The sequence below is a fragment of the Triturus cristatus genome, chromosome 9, assembly GCF_964204655.1.
Source record: "Triturus cristatus chromosome 9, aTriCri1.1, whole genome shotgun sequence".
Taxonomy (NCBI): domain Eukaryota; kingdom Metazoa; phylum Chordata; class Amphibia; order Caudata; family Salamandridae; genus Triturus; species Triturus cristatus.
In genome coordinates this window covers 1292954220-1292971429 of record NC_140592.1, presented here as the reverse complement: position 1 = coordinate 1292971429, position 17210 = coordinate 1292954220, and the positions used below count along the sequence as shown (strand labels likewise).

General features: G+C 46.5%; 1 protein-coding gene across 1 annotated transcript in view; it reads left to right on the top strand.

Annotated features, from left to right (window-relative positions):
• LOC146799803 (proteasome activator complex subunit 1-like) overlaps nt 1-17210 on the top strand; it is a 170950-nt gene that overhangs the window by 151765 nt on the left and 1975 nt on the right. Inside the window, exon 10 of the mRNA XM_085627485.1 lies at nt 16777-16863. Within this exon, the coding sequence (XP_085483611.1) occupies nt 16777-16863 (87 nt within the window). The remainder of the gene's footprint in view (nt 1-16776; nt 16864-17210) is intronic.

Sequence of the window (17210 nt, the reverse complement as noted above, 5' to 3'; positions counted from 1 at the left end):
GCCCAAAACCAAAGAGACTCCGGTTACACCCTCGCCTGCAGGCCTGGGCAAAACCAAGCACACAGCTTCTATCACCCCACCTTCGGGCCCGGTGTCGAAGCCTCAGAAGTCTCACGGCAGCTCGGGCTCGAGCCAGCCGACGCCTGGTGCCGAAAAACACCATCCGGCACCGAAGAAAGTGATACCCAGCTCGACTCCGAAGCCACAGGTGCCGAAGCCTGGACTCTCGGTGCCGACAAAACACAAACACAAATCTGTCGGCACCGTCGCTCCGGCGCCGAAAACTCCTTCGACGCCGAAAAAAACGGTGGTTCCAAAAAAGCATGGCGCACAGAAACCATCGAAACCCTCGGCTCCGAAAACATCGGCGCCAGCGGACGATTCGGCGCCACTGGATCTCTTTACACCAGACCCTTTGCAAAAGACTCTATTTAAAGATCCAAAGACTGGGCTATTGGCTTTAGTTGTCAAGAAAAGACGACTTGACACCCCGGCTCCTCCTCCACCGCCCAAGCGGAAGGACTCTGCTACTTCTCCTCTCAGAGTGCCCTCCCCACTACCTCCTCCTCCGCCTCCTCCACCCCCTCCCCCTCCCAGGTCTCCGCCACCCTTACCTTATCACTCCCCGACCCCGTCCCCAGATCCGGATTTCGGGGATCCACATTATGACCCAGCGGACGCCCCAATGGACCCCACTCCACCGGGGACCCCAGACGCATGGGAAGACTAACATAACCCTGACATACCTGATATGCCTCAGGACGACCTATACCCATCCAGGCCGTCTCCTCCAGAGGACTCCTTAGGTTTTCACCACTTACTGCAGAGAGCAGCACACTACCATGGGGTGGAAATGCATAGTGAACCAGTGGAAGACGACTTCCTACTGGACACATTTGACATTCAGGACAAGTCCACGTCTATCTTGCCCATGCTTAAAGGCGTCACCAAGCATGCTGCAGAGGTGTTCAAAGACCCTTTCAGGGCCAGGGTATTGAACCCTAGAATAGAAAAAAAGTACAAGGCGGCACCCACAGACCCTGCATACATCAAGGGCCCTGCTCCCTTAGATTCCCTAGTTGTGTCCACAGCTAGAAAGCGGGCTAACTCCCAGTCCTCAGGAGAAGCCCCACCGCCAGATAAAGAATCCAAACTTCTAGACGCGTCTGGCAAACGCACCGCCTCCCAAGCTGCAAACATGTGGCGCATTGCAAATACACAAGCGCTACTTGCGCGCTATGACAGAGCACACTACGACGAGCTTGAGGCTCTTATGCAGCACCTCCCCGAAAAACACAAACGCAAGGCTCATGACCTAATACAGGAGGGTAAACTAATTACTAACACCTCTATTAAGTGTGCCCTCGATGCAGCTGACACTGCTTCTAGAGCCATAAACACTAGTGTCCTGCTTCGTCGTCATGCCTGGCTCAGGATCTCAGGGTTCAAGCCTGAAGTCCAGGCGTCCATACTAAATCACCCCTTTGACCAACAAACTCTCTTTGGGCCAAAGGTGGACGAAGCATTAGAAAAGATGAAAAAGGACACAGACACAGCAAAGTCTATGGGGGCACTACAATCACAAGCCCCCAAACGCTCCTTTCGACGCTCATCCTTTCGTAGCACAGGCAGAGGCTACTCCACCGATAGCGCCTCTACCTCCTACAAGTCCCCTCCTCAAAATACCTTTTCAAAGGGCAACCAAAGGGGTGGTTACAGAGGCAACAACAATAAGGGCAGGGGCAAAACTAACACCACCCGTTCTGCCACCCCGCCCGCACAATGACTTCCCTTCGCTCCCCCCAGACCATTCCACTCCAGTCGGGGGCAGACTACAAAACTTTATACACGCATGGGAGTCCATAACATTGGACAAATGGGTGACCCAAATTATTCGGTCAGGGTACTGTCTCCAGCTAACATCTACCCCACCCAATATCCCACCAAGGCACCGTCCAATGTCTCAAGAACATTCAACACTGCTCAAACAGGAGGTGCTCTCCCTCCTCCAAAAACACGCTATAGAGCAGGTCCCCGTCAATCAGCAGAATCTAGGGGTCTACTCTCTGTATTTCCTAATACCGAAAAAAGACGGGACCCTGAGGCCCATTCTGGACCTCCGGCCTCTAAATGCATACATACATTCAGACCATTTCCACATGGTCACCCTACAACAAGTCCTCCCGCTCCTTTGTCAGGGGGACTTTCTTACTACCTTGGATCTGAAAGACGCATACTTTCACATTCCAATACACCCTTCTCACAGAAAGTACCTCAGGTTTGTGGTGGACGGTCAACATTACCAGTTCACAGTTCTCCCCTTCGGGGTCACCACCGCACCATGGGTGTTTACCAAATGCCTAGCAGTTGTAGCAGCACACCTCAGACGTCAACATATTCACGTCTTCCCTTACTTAGACGACTGGCTCATAAAAGCCGCGTCCTACAACCAATGTGTGCAACATACCAACAGCACCATTCAACTGCTCCACCGGCTAGGCTTCACGGTGAACTACCAAAAGTCCCACCTCCTACCATCTCACACAAAGCAATATCTCGGGCCACTATAGACACCTCCAAAGGTATTGCCTATCCAAACTCAGCCAGAATCGCAAGCATGCAAGCCTTGCGCAAAACATTCCTTCCTCAACACTCTCTTCCAGCAAGAGTGTTTATGAAGCTCATAGGAATGATCGCGTCCTGCATTTTTATAGTGCCCCATGCAAGACTCCACATGCGTCCACTTCAAGAGTGCCTAGCACGACAGTGGAACCAGGCCCAGGGTCAGCTGACGGATCTGGTGTTGGTGGACGGCCGCACCCATCACTCTCTGCAGTGGTGGAACACCACAAACCTTTTCAAAGGGCGGCCGTTCCTGGACCCGGTTCCTCAGGTGATTCTAACAGCGGACGCATCGCTCTCCGGCTGGGGAGCGCACCTCTTACACCTCACAATGCAAGGTCTATGGACGCCACAGCAAAAATCGCTCCACATCAACCATCTGGAGCTCTTGGCGATCTTTCTAGCCCTAAAATCTTTTCAAAAACAGATTTCGGGCAAAGCAGTCCTCATTCGCACAGACAACATGACTGCAATGTATTATATCCAAAAACAGGGGGGGACACACTCTCCCCAGCTCTCCCGCTTAGCCCAGAGCATATGGAGATGGGCAATTCCCCAAAACATCTTTCTCCTGGCACAGCACGTTCCAGGCGTACAAAACACCATGGCAGATCTGCTCAGCAGACAAACGCAACAACTACACGAATGGGAACTGCATCCACAAGTTCTTCACCCATTCTTCCAAATGTGGGGTCATCCTCAGATAGACCTCTTCGCCACCCACGAAAACAACAAATGCCCAAGCTTCGCCGCCAGATACCCACACCCATTGTCCAAAGGCAATGCGATATGGATGAACTGGTCAGGCAGATTTGCGTACGCCTTTCCACCTCTCCCATTAATTCCATTAGTGGTAAGGAAGCTACAGCAGCACTCCCTCACACTCATTCTGGTAGCCCCAACATGGGCCAGGCAACCGTGGTACACCACACTACTACAGCTATCAGTGGTACCACATCAAAAACTGCATCTATCCCCATGCCTCCTAACCCAGAACCATGGAGAAATCAGGCACCCGGACCCAGCTCAGCTCAACCTTGCGATCTGGCTCCTGAAATCTTAGAATTTGGTTACCTTAACCTTCCCCCTGATTGTATGAACATTATCATGGAAGCCAGACGTCCTACCACTAGAGCATGCTATGCTGCAAAGTGGAAAAGATTTGTAATTTACTGCCGTAACAATACAATCAACCCTTTAGATGCATCCATACAGCACATCATATGCTATCTGCTCCATCTTCACAGGTGTAACCTGGCATATTCATCCATACGCCTACACCTGGCAGCGATTGCTGCTTATCTACAAAACAGACAGCATTTATCACTCTTCAGAGTGCCTGCTATTAAGGCCTTTATGGAAGGCCTTAAACGAGTAATTCCTCCCAGGGCACCACCTTCCCCTGTATGGAATCTAAATGTAGTTCTTACACGGCTAATGGGTCCACCCTTTGAACCAATGCATAAATGTGAGCTACAGTTCCTCACCTGGAAAACAGCTTTCCTCGTATCTATCACTTCCCTTAGAAGGGTTGGTGAAATACAAGCGTTCACTATACAGGAACCCTTCCTACAAATACACCACAGCAAGGTCATACTTCGCACAAATCCGAAGTTTCTGCCCAAGGTCATTTCCCCCTTCCATCTCAATCAATCGGTGGAATTACCTGTCTTTTTCTTGCAACCTCAATCTGTTGCAGAGAGGGCCTTATACACACTCGATGTTAAAAGGGCTTTGCTGTACTACATACAAAGAACGCAACCCTTCAGGAAGACTAAACAATTGTTCGTTTCCTTCTCTCCACCACATAAAGGCAACCCCATCTCTAAATCAGGGATAGCTAGGTGGATTGTAAAGTGTATACAAATTTGCTATCAAAAGGCAAAGAGAACATTATCTGTTCCACCTAAAGCCCACTCTACTAGAAAGTTAGGGGCTTCTATGGCTTTTCTAGGGAACATACCCTTAGATGACATCTGCAAAGCAGCCACATGGTCAACACCGCACACCTTCACAAAACATTACTGTGTAGATGTGCATTCCAAGCAGCAAGCTAGTGTGGGCCAGGCTGTACTAAAGACACTTTTTCAAACCACTGCAACGGATACCGGTGGTCGCCGCTAAGGTTGGGTACTGCTATATAATCTATGCTAAGTGTACAATCTGCAGCTCATATGCCTCGAACGGAATATGCTACTTACCAGTATGCATCTGTTCTTGGCATGTAGAGCTGCAGAGTTGTACACGCCCACCCGCCTCCCCGGCTACCTGTATCCGTTCCAGTCCATCTTATTTAGATTCAACACACATGGGTTTCTCACTGTTATTACTACGCTCCATCATTTCCCTGTTGGCGAAAAACAATCTGAGGATGGAGCCGAAGCCCATGCGCATTACAGACCGAAGGAGGAGTCACCGAACTCGTGACTTCCAAAGACTGTCCAAAGAACAAAAACAAACTGCAAACATCCGGGCCCAACACCAGATGGCGATCTATGCTAAGTGTACAACTCTGCAGCTCTACATGCCAAGAACAGATGCATACTGGTAAGTAGCATATTCCTTTCTCATCGTTGTGCCAGGGTAAGACCAGGTTTTCCTTGGTCTTAATTTTGGCGCTGCCCAATGTTGACGCCGCCCTTGTAAATATGGGGCAGTATAAAAATCAATGGGTGGAACACCCACTACAACACCCATTACTCCCCCTTTTCACACTAAGTATAGTGTGAAAGGGTGCCGTATTTACAAGGCAGCATTAAGCCACGTTAAGGCTGCCTTGTAAATAAGGCAAAGCTCCTATTGCCACCACAATGTCGAGAAAAGTGACTTTGCGGTGGTGAGAAGGACTTGTAAATATGCCCCAAAGTCTCCATGAAGTAAAATGTTTGGCCAAAGGAAGAAAACCCTAGCAAATATCTTGTGACAAAAGTAAACCCCAGGAGTGGCTGGCACTTCAAGCTACTACTCAAGCAAGAGGGATCTTTGTGGACCACCAAACTCCTTTTCCACTTCACATGCTCTAAGTGGCACCAAGAAGGTGAAAGGTGACATCCTTATGCAGATTGGAGTGTAAAACGGAGGGTGAGACGACCATGAGAATGGAATATAAAGCCATATGGAATCAGAAGAAAACCAAAGGACACTGAGCACATTTGTTGTCAAAAGCAGGCTAGTGAGAGAGGTGGTGAGTGTAGGAAGCACAAAAAGAAGACTGGTTACTGTTGGGACAAGAATTTCTTTAGCAAAGTAAAGGAGCATGTCCCCTGCCTGCCTGCCTTCGTGTATCTAATATACTGACATTTAATTTTGGCCCTATTTATCATATGCACGGAGGCCTAGGCCTGTCCCTGACTTTGGGAGGTCCTTTACTTGTCCTGTGATCTGGATGGGAGCACCAAGTGTGGTCTCATTTGTGACACAGGACTGCTGTCCCAGTCGTGGGTTTAATACATAGATTGATGATGGCTTCAATGTAAAATATCTGTAGTGTGACCGGACCTTTATATTTGCATCACTGGAGTAGAGGCCTGCCAGCCCATTTGTGTAGAGCTCCGTTTCAATGTGCGTGTGAAAAGCGTGTTGTGTTTGCTCAGTGTAGTGCACGCATGGTGTCTGCAAGTGAACCAGAGTAGTGGAGGCCAGTGGGATCCATCTTGGATGCCCCAGGCCTTGCCTCGTTCAACATAGAGGGTAAGGACTGTACCTGCAGTGGAAGAGTATCCTTACATTCCTGCAGACGACAGGAGGAGGCTTAGACATTGAAGTGAGGAGAGTAGAGACTGATCTCCTTTACATATTCTGTGAAGCCTTTTGGTTAGAAAAGAGCTGGAAATGAGTCTTTCAGAACACGGCCCTTTGGTTAATAGTAGGTACAAGAGGTGGGACTGCAGACTCGGTTGTGAGGTGTTGTGAAAGGAGAGGAAGCCCTCAGGGGAGGCCTGCCATTTTGTCTTTCCCCGATCACTCTTCAGTTGTGTTGTCGGCAACCAGAAGCAGAAACTCCACACCTCTTTGTGCCTTTGTTATGGGTGCTTCAGGGTGGAGATTGCCCCAGTACTACCGGCTATGTGAAACATCACTCTACACAAAGGCTGTCTCGGGGAGGACAGTCTGAGAAGGATATTTAATAAAGCTACCTCAAACAGTTCTGTGGTGTGAGACTGTTGATCCACATCTCCGGTCAAAGGGTTTTATGAAAGTGGGACCCAAACCACCCCACTTTGTTCCAGTTCCAACTCCTCTATGACCAAGGAAGGGAGTTCTCTGCAGTGTAATCAGAGGGCTAGTCATGGATCCAGCACTGCTGTCTGACCGACAACCAGTCTTCCTAGTGTGAGGGGACATTATCTGAAGTCTCGATCTTGTGCTGGGGAGCTGTGTACCTGCCCGAAAGCACCTAGAAGCCTGCCTACTAAGAGAGGAAAGGAGACTGCCTGGCCATGTCGGAGAAGAGACTGTTCTGAAAAGTGAGGTCTAGCGTGTCCCTGGTGGCCATGGAATGTGCAGAAGAAGCAGAAAAACACAAGAGCAGAAGACCTGGGGGCACCACTGATGTTCTCTTCCGTTCCTGGTGCAGACTACGACCCCAGACACCCGGCAGGGCTGCACCTGCAGAATTGGCGAAGGGCCAGTCAGGCTACACATGCTGTCCATTCGGCTCAGTTGTGGGCTACAACTTCCAGTTGTATAGGAACCCCCCCTAGGACCAACTTATGATCTAGTTGGGACCACATGATCAAGACTGCAGCTCGTCCGACGATTGACTGCACTGGTCACAATGGGCCCACTCCATCCATGCCACAGGATCGCAGCTAAGACTGCCAGTGTGCCGCCCTGCCAAACTGTAAGGTGACTGTAAAAAGACCTTAAGAGAGAACTCTTCCTATGAAAGGGTAAGACTTGATACTGAGTGCATTGTAAACTGTGGGTGATTGAACTGCACTTCAATCTGATTCACACTGCTCCTAATAACCTCTAGAGATGAGGGAACCCAGAAACGGGGAAAGAATCTGGAACAGAGACGGAGCGAGGTGGGTGTAGTGCCTACAGAAGGTAGTACCCAGAGACAACTAGGATTATTGTAATGTTTATTCTTTACTAAAACTATGTGATCAAACTTCTTATCATTCTTGTGTAAAGAAAAACACTGGGCTAGACATTTGCCTTATTGTGTGGTCTCTTGGCTGATTGTTGAGTTCTGAGCTCGAACACTCCCAAACTTACCTCCCTGAGAAGATCAACTGGTCGCCCTCGCCCTGAAGAAGGGTTGCAGGCAACAATAAATGGGTTTGAGACCAAACGGTGCCCTCAAAGATAAAAAGGGAAAAAAAATAGGATTCAGCCATCCCCTTTGGGACCTCGCATGCTGGCTAACAGTGCTCAGAAAAATAGAGCAGAACACGGACTCAAGAAAAATGTGTTAATGAGGTTGTTACAAAATTGGAGCCAAGTGAGCGCCGATGGTAATGGGTAAATATCCTCCATAAGGACAGCAGGGTAATTGATACATTTTGCAATTGAGAAAAACACAGACATGGTAACTACAAAACGAATAGAAATATAGATGGGGAGAAAATAAAATAGTCACTGCACCAAATCTGCAGGAGAAAGCCTGAGAAAGTAGAGGAAGCATTAATGGGGTTTGTATTGAGATGCGTGCAAACCTATATTTGGCAGTGACTACATAGTTACACACTAGAGAACTGAAGGGCATTCTGATTGTTGATATGCCAATCCTCCCTTAGGAAATCAAAACTAATAAATGAGAGATCTAAAACGGAGTCTTACAATCTGTCTATATAACAAGACACATACAGGGAAAATATGAATGAATGAATGAGTAAAAGAGCATTTGTATAGCTCATGGCTACCAGAAGGTCTCCCAGCGCTGGACAAGACTGATCGAATAGAGCGGAGGTGGATTATGGGAACAGAATGGTTTTTCAAGTGTCTTCGGAAGACTAGGTGGTTGGGTTCCCTCCGTAACGGGAGTGGCAATGCGTTCCATAGTTTGGCAGCATTAGGAGAAAAAAGACGGCCACTACTTCTGGCCCTCTTGACTTTAGGGACCGACACCAAGTGGAGGTCGTCCGACCGGAGATTCCTGTTAGCTTTATATGGGCGAATCATAGGTACAAATAATGGAAGTCCATTCCTTGAAGGGACTTATGAACAATACAGAGGGCTTTAAAATGTACCCTTTCCTTCACCGGCAGCCAGTGCATTGAGCGAATAGATGGTTTAGCTGAGGTACGATTGGATACACCCAGTAGCAGTCTGGCTGCACAGTTTTGGATCTTTTGTAATTTAGTCATGACTGCCGTTGGGGCTCCTAAATAAAGTGCATTGCCATTGTCGATCCTCAAGGACTGGACTAGGACTTTCTTGGCTAGTGGAGGAAGAAGAGGAAGCACTTTCCTAGCCATTCTGAGCAGGCCAAAACAGGTGGCCACTGTCTTTCTTGCCTGCACCTTGAAGGACAGGTTCTGGTCAAGCCAGATGCCCAGTCTCTTTATTTCAGTTTTAAAAACTGGAAGTGGACCCATGCTTGCTGGCCACAGGGACTCCAATATAGCTGGGGCGGGGTTACCCAAAATCATAATCTCTGTCTTTTCCCCGTTCAGCTTCAACTGGGAGGCATTCATCCATTTAGAGACCTCAGTTAAGCATAGATAAAGGGCCTTGGCCTGCTGAGTTGCTTGGTTAAGAGCCACGACTAATTGGGTGTCGTCGGCGTAAGTTACCATTTGAATTCCAAATAGTGCAATGATTGCTGCCAAGGGGGCATATATATATATATATATTAAAAAGAGTCTGGCTTAATGACGAGCCTTGGAGGATGCCACATAGCAGAAAGGAACAAAGCCATTTCAGGGCCGTAGCAGCTATTCCTATTTTTTGGAGACGGTGGATAAGAGTACGATGGTTTACCATATCAAATGCTGCACTCAGGTCGAGAAAGATGATGGCTGCCGACCCTCCGGAGTCCACAATTTTTCTACTTTCCTCTACTACAGCTACCAGAGCGGTCTCCGTGCTCTGTCGTTGACGGAATCCGGTCTGAGAGGGGTGCAGGACACTATGAGATTCCAAAAATGTGGAGAGTATAAAGTTCACATGTTTCTCTGCCACTTTGGCGATCCCAGGAAGGAGGGAGATAGGGCGATAATTACCTAACTCCACCGGGTCCAGGTTAGGTTTTTTCAATAATGACTTTACCATTGCCCTTTTCCACTTAGGGGGCACTACTCCTGTGTTAAGGGAAGTATTAATCACTTTTGCTACAACAGGGGCGACTGTGGATACTGCCTTTTCCAAAATGTTCATGGGTGCCGGATCCCTGGGTGAGCCACTTTTCACCCAAGATAGCAGGGTCAAAAGGGTTTCTTGGGGAAGAGGGGGAAAGGACTCCAACAGATGACTAGGGAGAGTGGCGCATTGATCATCGCGTTCGTCCTCGACATGAGATAGCGATTTCAAGATGTTATGAATTTTAGTGCTAAAAGATTCTGCCTGTTTATTGCATCGTTTACCTGATATATCAGGGGCGATAGGGGGGGCAGGGATTTTAATAAGTTTCGTAATGATAAGAAAGGTTTCTCTAGGAGAGTTTGATGTCAAAATAATTTTTTCCTCATAAAAAGATGCTTGGGCCTACTTAATTTCTGCTCTGTATTTACAGACGGCTCTTCTATAATCGTCCTTCTTACTGGCAGAGAAGTCTTTCCTCCACCTTCTCTCATGTACTTTACAACATTGCTTAAGAGCCCGCAATTCCGCAGAGTACCAAGGGGATTTATAGGAGCTGGTTTTTTTCTTAATCAAGGTTTTTGGCAAGACCTGATTTAGTGAGTCTTCAATCCAGTTGCAGAAGTCCTTATCAGCTGCAACTGGACAGGAATCCGGTACAGGTCTGGTCTTATTCAATACTTGAATCCAATTGTCTAGATTGAGCTTGGACCAGGGCTGACCTAAGGTCATTAAAGGTTGGACATGGGAATTGAGGCTCCTGGGGCACCATGAAAGGGCAATAAGGAAATGGTCGGACCAAGGGATGGGAATGGGATCATCTCCTATAAGGTTCTCTAGATTGGAAGACACAGAGTCAAGGCAGTGTCCTTTGATGTGAGTGGCGTTTGAGACCTTTTGCGATAGCTGCAAGGTCGCAAGATCTGCTATTAATTTGACGGCTGTTACCGCTTTTGGGTCGTCAAAGTGCAAGTTAAAATATCCAGGATACACTTCTTCCAGCGTATTTGATGAAAATGGGTCAGGAGTAAATAAAGGTTTTCAGAAAGAGGGGGGAAAGGCCTTTCTCTGGCAGGGCTCATGGTCAGCTTTGGAGAAATAGAACATAGAGTGATTGCTGAACTCCTTTCGATTCACAGCAGTTGGAGAAAATGAGAGAAAACAGCTAGGATAAATATTGGCCATGCTGAGGAACAGTTTCTGTAGGAAACTGGGTTTCTTGTTAAAGGTGGCAAAACTCTACTCAAGAAGCAACTACAATTCCTGTGAAGGTGAAACACAAGCAACCCTCAAATCTGTGCTCAGCCCTCTGGTAGCTTGGCACAAAAGCAGTCAGCCTTAACTTAGAGGCAATGTCTAAAATATTTATTCAACACTTCAAACAGTAATAAGATAAAAACACCACACAAGGAAAATCCCGCACAAAATTAGAAAAATAGAGTAGAATTTAATGAATTATTTGAGACCAAATAGACAAAAATTCAATTAGTAGAAATGGAGATATGCAGTTTTAAAGATTTCACTGAAAACAGTGCTTAAAAGCACAAAGCTCCAGATGTGATTATCTGGTCCTGCCAAACTGGGAGCAATATACAAAGACCAGCTGCCGGCTTACTCCTTGTCATGTGACCAAGGATACAGGCTACAGGCACAGAATGGTTAGGACAAGAAAATGGCAACTTCCTAGAATTGAAAAAACAAATCTAGGACTGAAAGTCTTAGACAGACTTCGCACTACCCCGAGCACTCAAAATGAGTGTTACACAATGTTAATCACAAATTTCAATCTCAAGTTAGTTGCTCAAATAAACAAAGTAATCTGATAAACAGCGTATATTCAAAATGTTGTGACACATAGTACCCAAGTGACTTCATGTAGATTCGGGACTTCAACTTGTTTTATTCACTGATGAACCACTTCAGTAAATTTGTATTGAAATCATCAATTCGGTAATGCATTCTGATGCGGGTTTCATAATTCCCAATGCATTACGGGTGCACATTCACCCTTCGTCAGGGGAAATCTATAATTAAACATGAATATGGTGACAATATTTACGCTGTATTCATGTTTAGATGTTTAGATAATTTGAGTTTGAAATTTTTGATTAACATTGTGTAACACTCATTTTCAGTGCTCGGGGTAGTGCGATTTCTGTCTATGACTGTCAGTCCTAGATTATTTTTTTCAATTTCGAATGGGTGGCGGGGTGTGGACGCACACCAACATTGATTACATTTGATTCATTGAGAACTTTTGGTTAATTTAGGAACTTGAGTGCATCATCGCTGCTACATTTCTCAACTTTCTAGAATTGCCATTTTCAGAACTGTGACTTAAAATCCGACTTTACCATTAAAAAAGGGTTTTAAATTACAATTCTTTAGATACCAAAATGTAACATTCCTTTCTGCTCCCAATTGAAAGTTACTACTTAATAAATGTAATATCACAGTAGGGAAAAATACATTTACGAGTTTTTGACTACCAGGACATGTAAAACTTTAAAATACATGTTCAACAGTTTAAATACACTGCAGCCTGACCTCTGGGCTGTGTAGGGCCTACCCTAGGGGTGACTTATAGTCTATAGGTTTGGGCCGCGCAATATGTTTATCTTGCCAGGTCGAAATGGCAGTTTAAAACTGTACACACAGGCTGAAATGGCAGACCTGAGACATGTTTAAAAATCTACTTGTGTGGGTGGCACAATTAGTGCTGCAAACCCACTAGTAGCATTTAATTTACAGGCCCCAGGTACATGTAGTACCACTTTACTAGAGACTTACAAGTAAATTTAAATGTGCCAATTTGGGTGTAAGGTAAAGGAGAGCGTACAAGCACTTTAATGCTGGTTAGCAGTGGTAGAGTCCTAAGAGCCAACAAGAACGGGTTCAGAAAATAGGAGGGTGAAGGCAAAGAATTTGGAGATGACCAGCAGAGAGGGTCAAGTCCAACAGTTTCTATCAGTCAGCTTAATGCCTTGTAACACTAGAAGAACACAAGTTATGAATGGCCAACCTATTATCCACCCCACCCCCAGATCCCTGCCCCAGCTTAATGAATTAACAGGACTTAAAAGTGAACTACTAAACATATACGAGTCCAGCTGAAGGAAATCTTTCTTGCCTTCAAGAATCATCTTCTTTCCCTCGATAGTAAAGGATGTTGATTACGGCAGACCACAACACAGCAAAGTTCAGCATTTCAAAAGGAGCACATATTTGCACCAATGGATTTTAGCCATGGAGGTCTGTTTATGGATAGTGAGTCACTGGGTGCTACAATGATCACTACAGTTTGTTGGCTCTTCTAACTTTAAGGAGGTAGCCTCAGTGATGGATCCATGCTGGACATAAAACACGTCATTGTAACTGCTTCTCCAGCCTAGGAATCACTCTGCCTCCTGGGTGAGAAACAGGGCGGCTGGGCCATAGGGACACCAAGGGCGTCGATCCATTACCTCGCTATATCTCCATGGCTTGGCATGATCCAGCATCTACATGAAAATAAATGGTCTAATAGTTTGTTTGCATGTAAAAGCTGCACTATTAAACTTGCCAGCAGAAGAGGGCTCCACTGGATGTATTGCGTATGTGTAAGGCGGGGGCTGTTACAGCCCAGCCTCACACAGACTAAACACATATCGGAGATGCTGCACTAGCGTCATGTAGTGCAGCATGTCAGATAATGGAGCTTCAGGGCTTGTCAATCAGACACCATCTTGTCCTATCAGGAGTCAAAATAGTGAAAAAAGGTGTATGTGGATACTGACAACTCTACTCTGGCTTCTGATTAAATAAAAGAGTCGGGAATAGTGGGCCTGCTCTCTGCCTCTCTTGGGGACCATTAGATTTAACGTGGATGAACCCCCATTTGCCACCCCTCCCCCTGTTTACACTGGGCCAGAAGGCAATTCAATAGAATTTTTACCCACAAAGGGGAGCCACCGTAGTTTCCCTCCTGATTGCTGCCCTTAGCTTTCAGTATAGAACATGGTAGTTGATAAACGTTGCACATGTAGTTGTGCTGCTGTTTGTGTCATCCTCATGTTCCAAGCCAGCAGCGTTCTAGCCAAAAGTGTTGTAGAGATGACAAGCTAACAGGAATTTGCGAAATCCAACATTGCGATAAGTTACCTGCTCGGCTGTGTCCGCTCTCACACTTGAAGTGCTTATGCTTTTTTAATGCCACAGTAGAAAAAAAGAGCATCAAACCAGGCACGAGGGAAGCTCTCGCCTTTCTCTCATCTTGACTTCAGGACTCCTCTGGCGGGATAACAGAGGTTATGAGGGGTAAAGGGAGGAGGCAGGAGTCTCTGAGTCACTCAACTGATTTATGGTGAGACCCGGCTAGTGGTGAGATTGTTTGTCCTCGGCCAGCCTTGGCAGAGGCCTATGCTGCGGGTGCACATACCACAGCTGGCTGGCTGCATGCTATGGGTTCAATTTGTGCTGGGCTGGGAATACAGGCGAGCTTGCGAGGCTAGCCTATGATCCAGGAGACCAGTGCTGTATGGTGGATTGTGTAGAGGCTGCACCCACTTCAAAAGTCAGGAAGACCGGGTGTGTTTTTATAGGCTATTCTCTGGATCTAAGGAAGCAGACAGGTTGTTTTGGGATACTGGTCTGAGATCCGCGAAACCTGCCTGTATGCTGCAGGTCGTCTAAGGGCTGCATCCCCCAGACTGCCCCAGAAATGGGGAAACCTAGAATGCTTTTGGGGACTAGTTAGGCAGATTGCCTGATTTGAGAGATTGCCACGAGAACAGGGAGACCAGTCTCTGTTATTGGGTGTGTATCGGCCACACCCAACAGTGAATGGTGTGCCTGCGTGAGCGCAGAGGGAGCTGTGTGGCTCTAGGTGTACACTGGATGAGCTGTATGCCTTCATGAGTGAGTATTGAGCCCTTTAGAGTGCAGGGTGAGCAGTAGGTGCTTGGGATGGCCCCAATGATGAAGCAGGTCACCTAGGGGCAACCCTGGGTGAGTGAGGGGACTCTAGAAAATCATTTTTCTTTTCTAAATTGTTGAGGCTCGCCAATTTGGTGAACCCACTGTCTGTTGACTTAGGCTAGTTTCTCATGATCCATTATCTATGGATCAATTGAGTGGACTGTAAGGAATAAGTCATCTTGAATTTCACATCAGAGAAAGGTGCTCCTTATCTTCCCTTCTAAGACCATAATGAGGGGAGCGCATTTACTTACATTTTATCTGTGGTTTGCCATTTGGCTGCCTGGTATGTAAGAGGGTGTTTCTGTATACTATTCAGCAGGGGAAAGGGGAAATAGAAATTATATTAAGGACTTTTTCTGTTATTTAAAGCCTTGCCCGTCCTCGTCAAAAAGCCTCACTGTATTCGGGAGTTGAATTTAGGTCTTACTGTTTTGGGTAACAACCTCCTTAAAAGGGCCATAAACGGATCATATTGGTGATCTTACACTGCCAACTTGGTAGTTTGTATTTTAGCTATGAAGATTAACATCGAGCGAGCCTTTATGATGTTAATACCGATTAGGATGTGCACGCCACACATCCTTCTCATCCAAAACAATGTTAAGCTGCTAAAATAAAGAGATCTTCCTCCCCACCCATATCATGATCCTATCAGAAACCAAACACCTTATATGACCTTGCTATGTGGAGAGCTTAAAGTTCTCCTATGATCGTACTAAGGCTTGGGCTCCGCCGCCAGACTCTCAGACGGCTACTAAGAGTGTATAGTGTGTTTCGCCACTGCTATGCACTTTTAGCACTTTAGGAGTCTTCTGCAGGGATCTCAGATTTCTCATTGACCAGAGTGATGGGGTCCGGTGTCCCTGAATTTTGTGAGTGAAGTCTAATCAGACTGTTCAGTGTTTAATATTAGGGCTGCTTGGTAGCGCTACTGTTCAATGAGCATCCAAGACCACCATTACTAGCTGGGTTTGTTCTGTATGTGGAGGTCCGTGCACAGATGGTATCAGTCTCTGGAAGGCAACCATGCCCCATTCTTGAGCAAATAAGTCGTTTTGCAATTATTAAGCAGCAGGGAGGGTCCCATGGGAGTTCTATGTGGAGCAGCCTTTGCATTCTGTAGATATTTTCTAAAAGTCAGCTTTAGGTCTGTTTTGTCAAAAGTTGTCTGTCTGTCTTTCCAAAGTACAACCTTTTAACATCATCCCCACAAGTTAGGAGGAAAAGGGACTTTTCTGTGCAGTAACAAGTTAATCACTGTGTGAACTCCTCTGCAAGTCATTAGTCTCATCCTTCCACATCAACCCACAAATTAGTATCTTTTTCGTCTATAACTATCTGTGAACAAGACTGTGCCACGGAGATCCGGCAGACATTTCAGATCTTTGAGGCTCGCAGCCGCACATTGGGCCATCATTCTGAATTATTTTTAGCTGTAGACAAAACTGTTCCAAGTCTGCTGTCCAGCAGCCAGGACATCCAACGAGCCTGAATGTCAGCAGAACAAGTTCCAGCAGTAGAAAAAAACAAAGCAGTAAATAACTTGAACTATGCCTTCCCTTCTCGATTGGACTCTCTTCCCCTTCCAAACACCAAGCTGCAGCTCCTGTTTTTTGACAGGGCACTGTACTGGTTGAGAGGGGACACACACCACCTTATAAATATATAACTATGTAAGAATCATTTTATGAACTTTCTTAATAACATGGCTTAATATTTGTATCCTACTGTATTGCCACTCGGGTGTCTTCACGAATAAACCTTATATGACTGAACCTGCTTCATGACATGTGACCAACCATGTATCTTAACATCTAATTCAATGTCTGTGTTCATAATATGCTGTCCGTGCCCAAGGGAATGATGTAAATGGTTTCTGTCTCTGCCCTGCCCATGACCCTGCGGGCACATGTATCTTATTTGATCTTCTTGTGGTCTTGTTCTCAGGGAGACTACCGTCAGCTGGTGCATGAGCTTGACGAGGCTCACTACGCCGAGCTGCGAGTGATGGTGATGGAGATCAGGAACACTTATGTAAGTTCCATTTCTAACTCAGCCGCTCTAAGGGGTCAGTTTGTATGTGAAGCCCAAAGCTGAATGGAGAGGAGGGCTGGCTCCTACAGGCATGTCCCCTTGCAGCGGAGCAGAGTAGCATGCTTGATGTGAAGCCCAGGACTTACTTCACAAGCTAGCTGGAATCTCATCCTAACCCATAGCATTGAGAACCTTTCCCACCCCAAGACCCCAGCCCTAAAAAGAGAATGGGGTGATAGTGTGCTTGTGTGGTGGAAGTGTATGTCTGAATAAAGATGTGATGCGGTGAGGGTAAGGGTAAAATACTTGAAATTAATGCTTATTCCGAATGACGTCTCCTTTCTCTT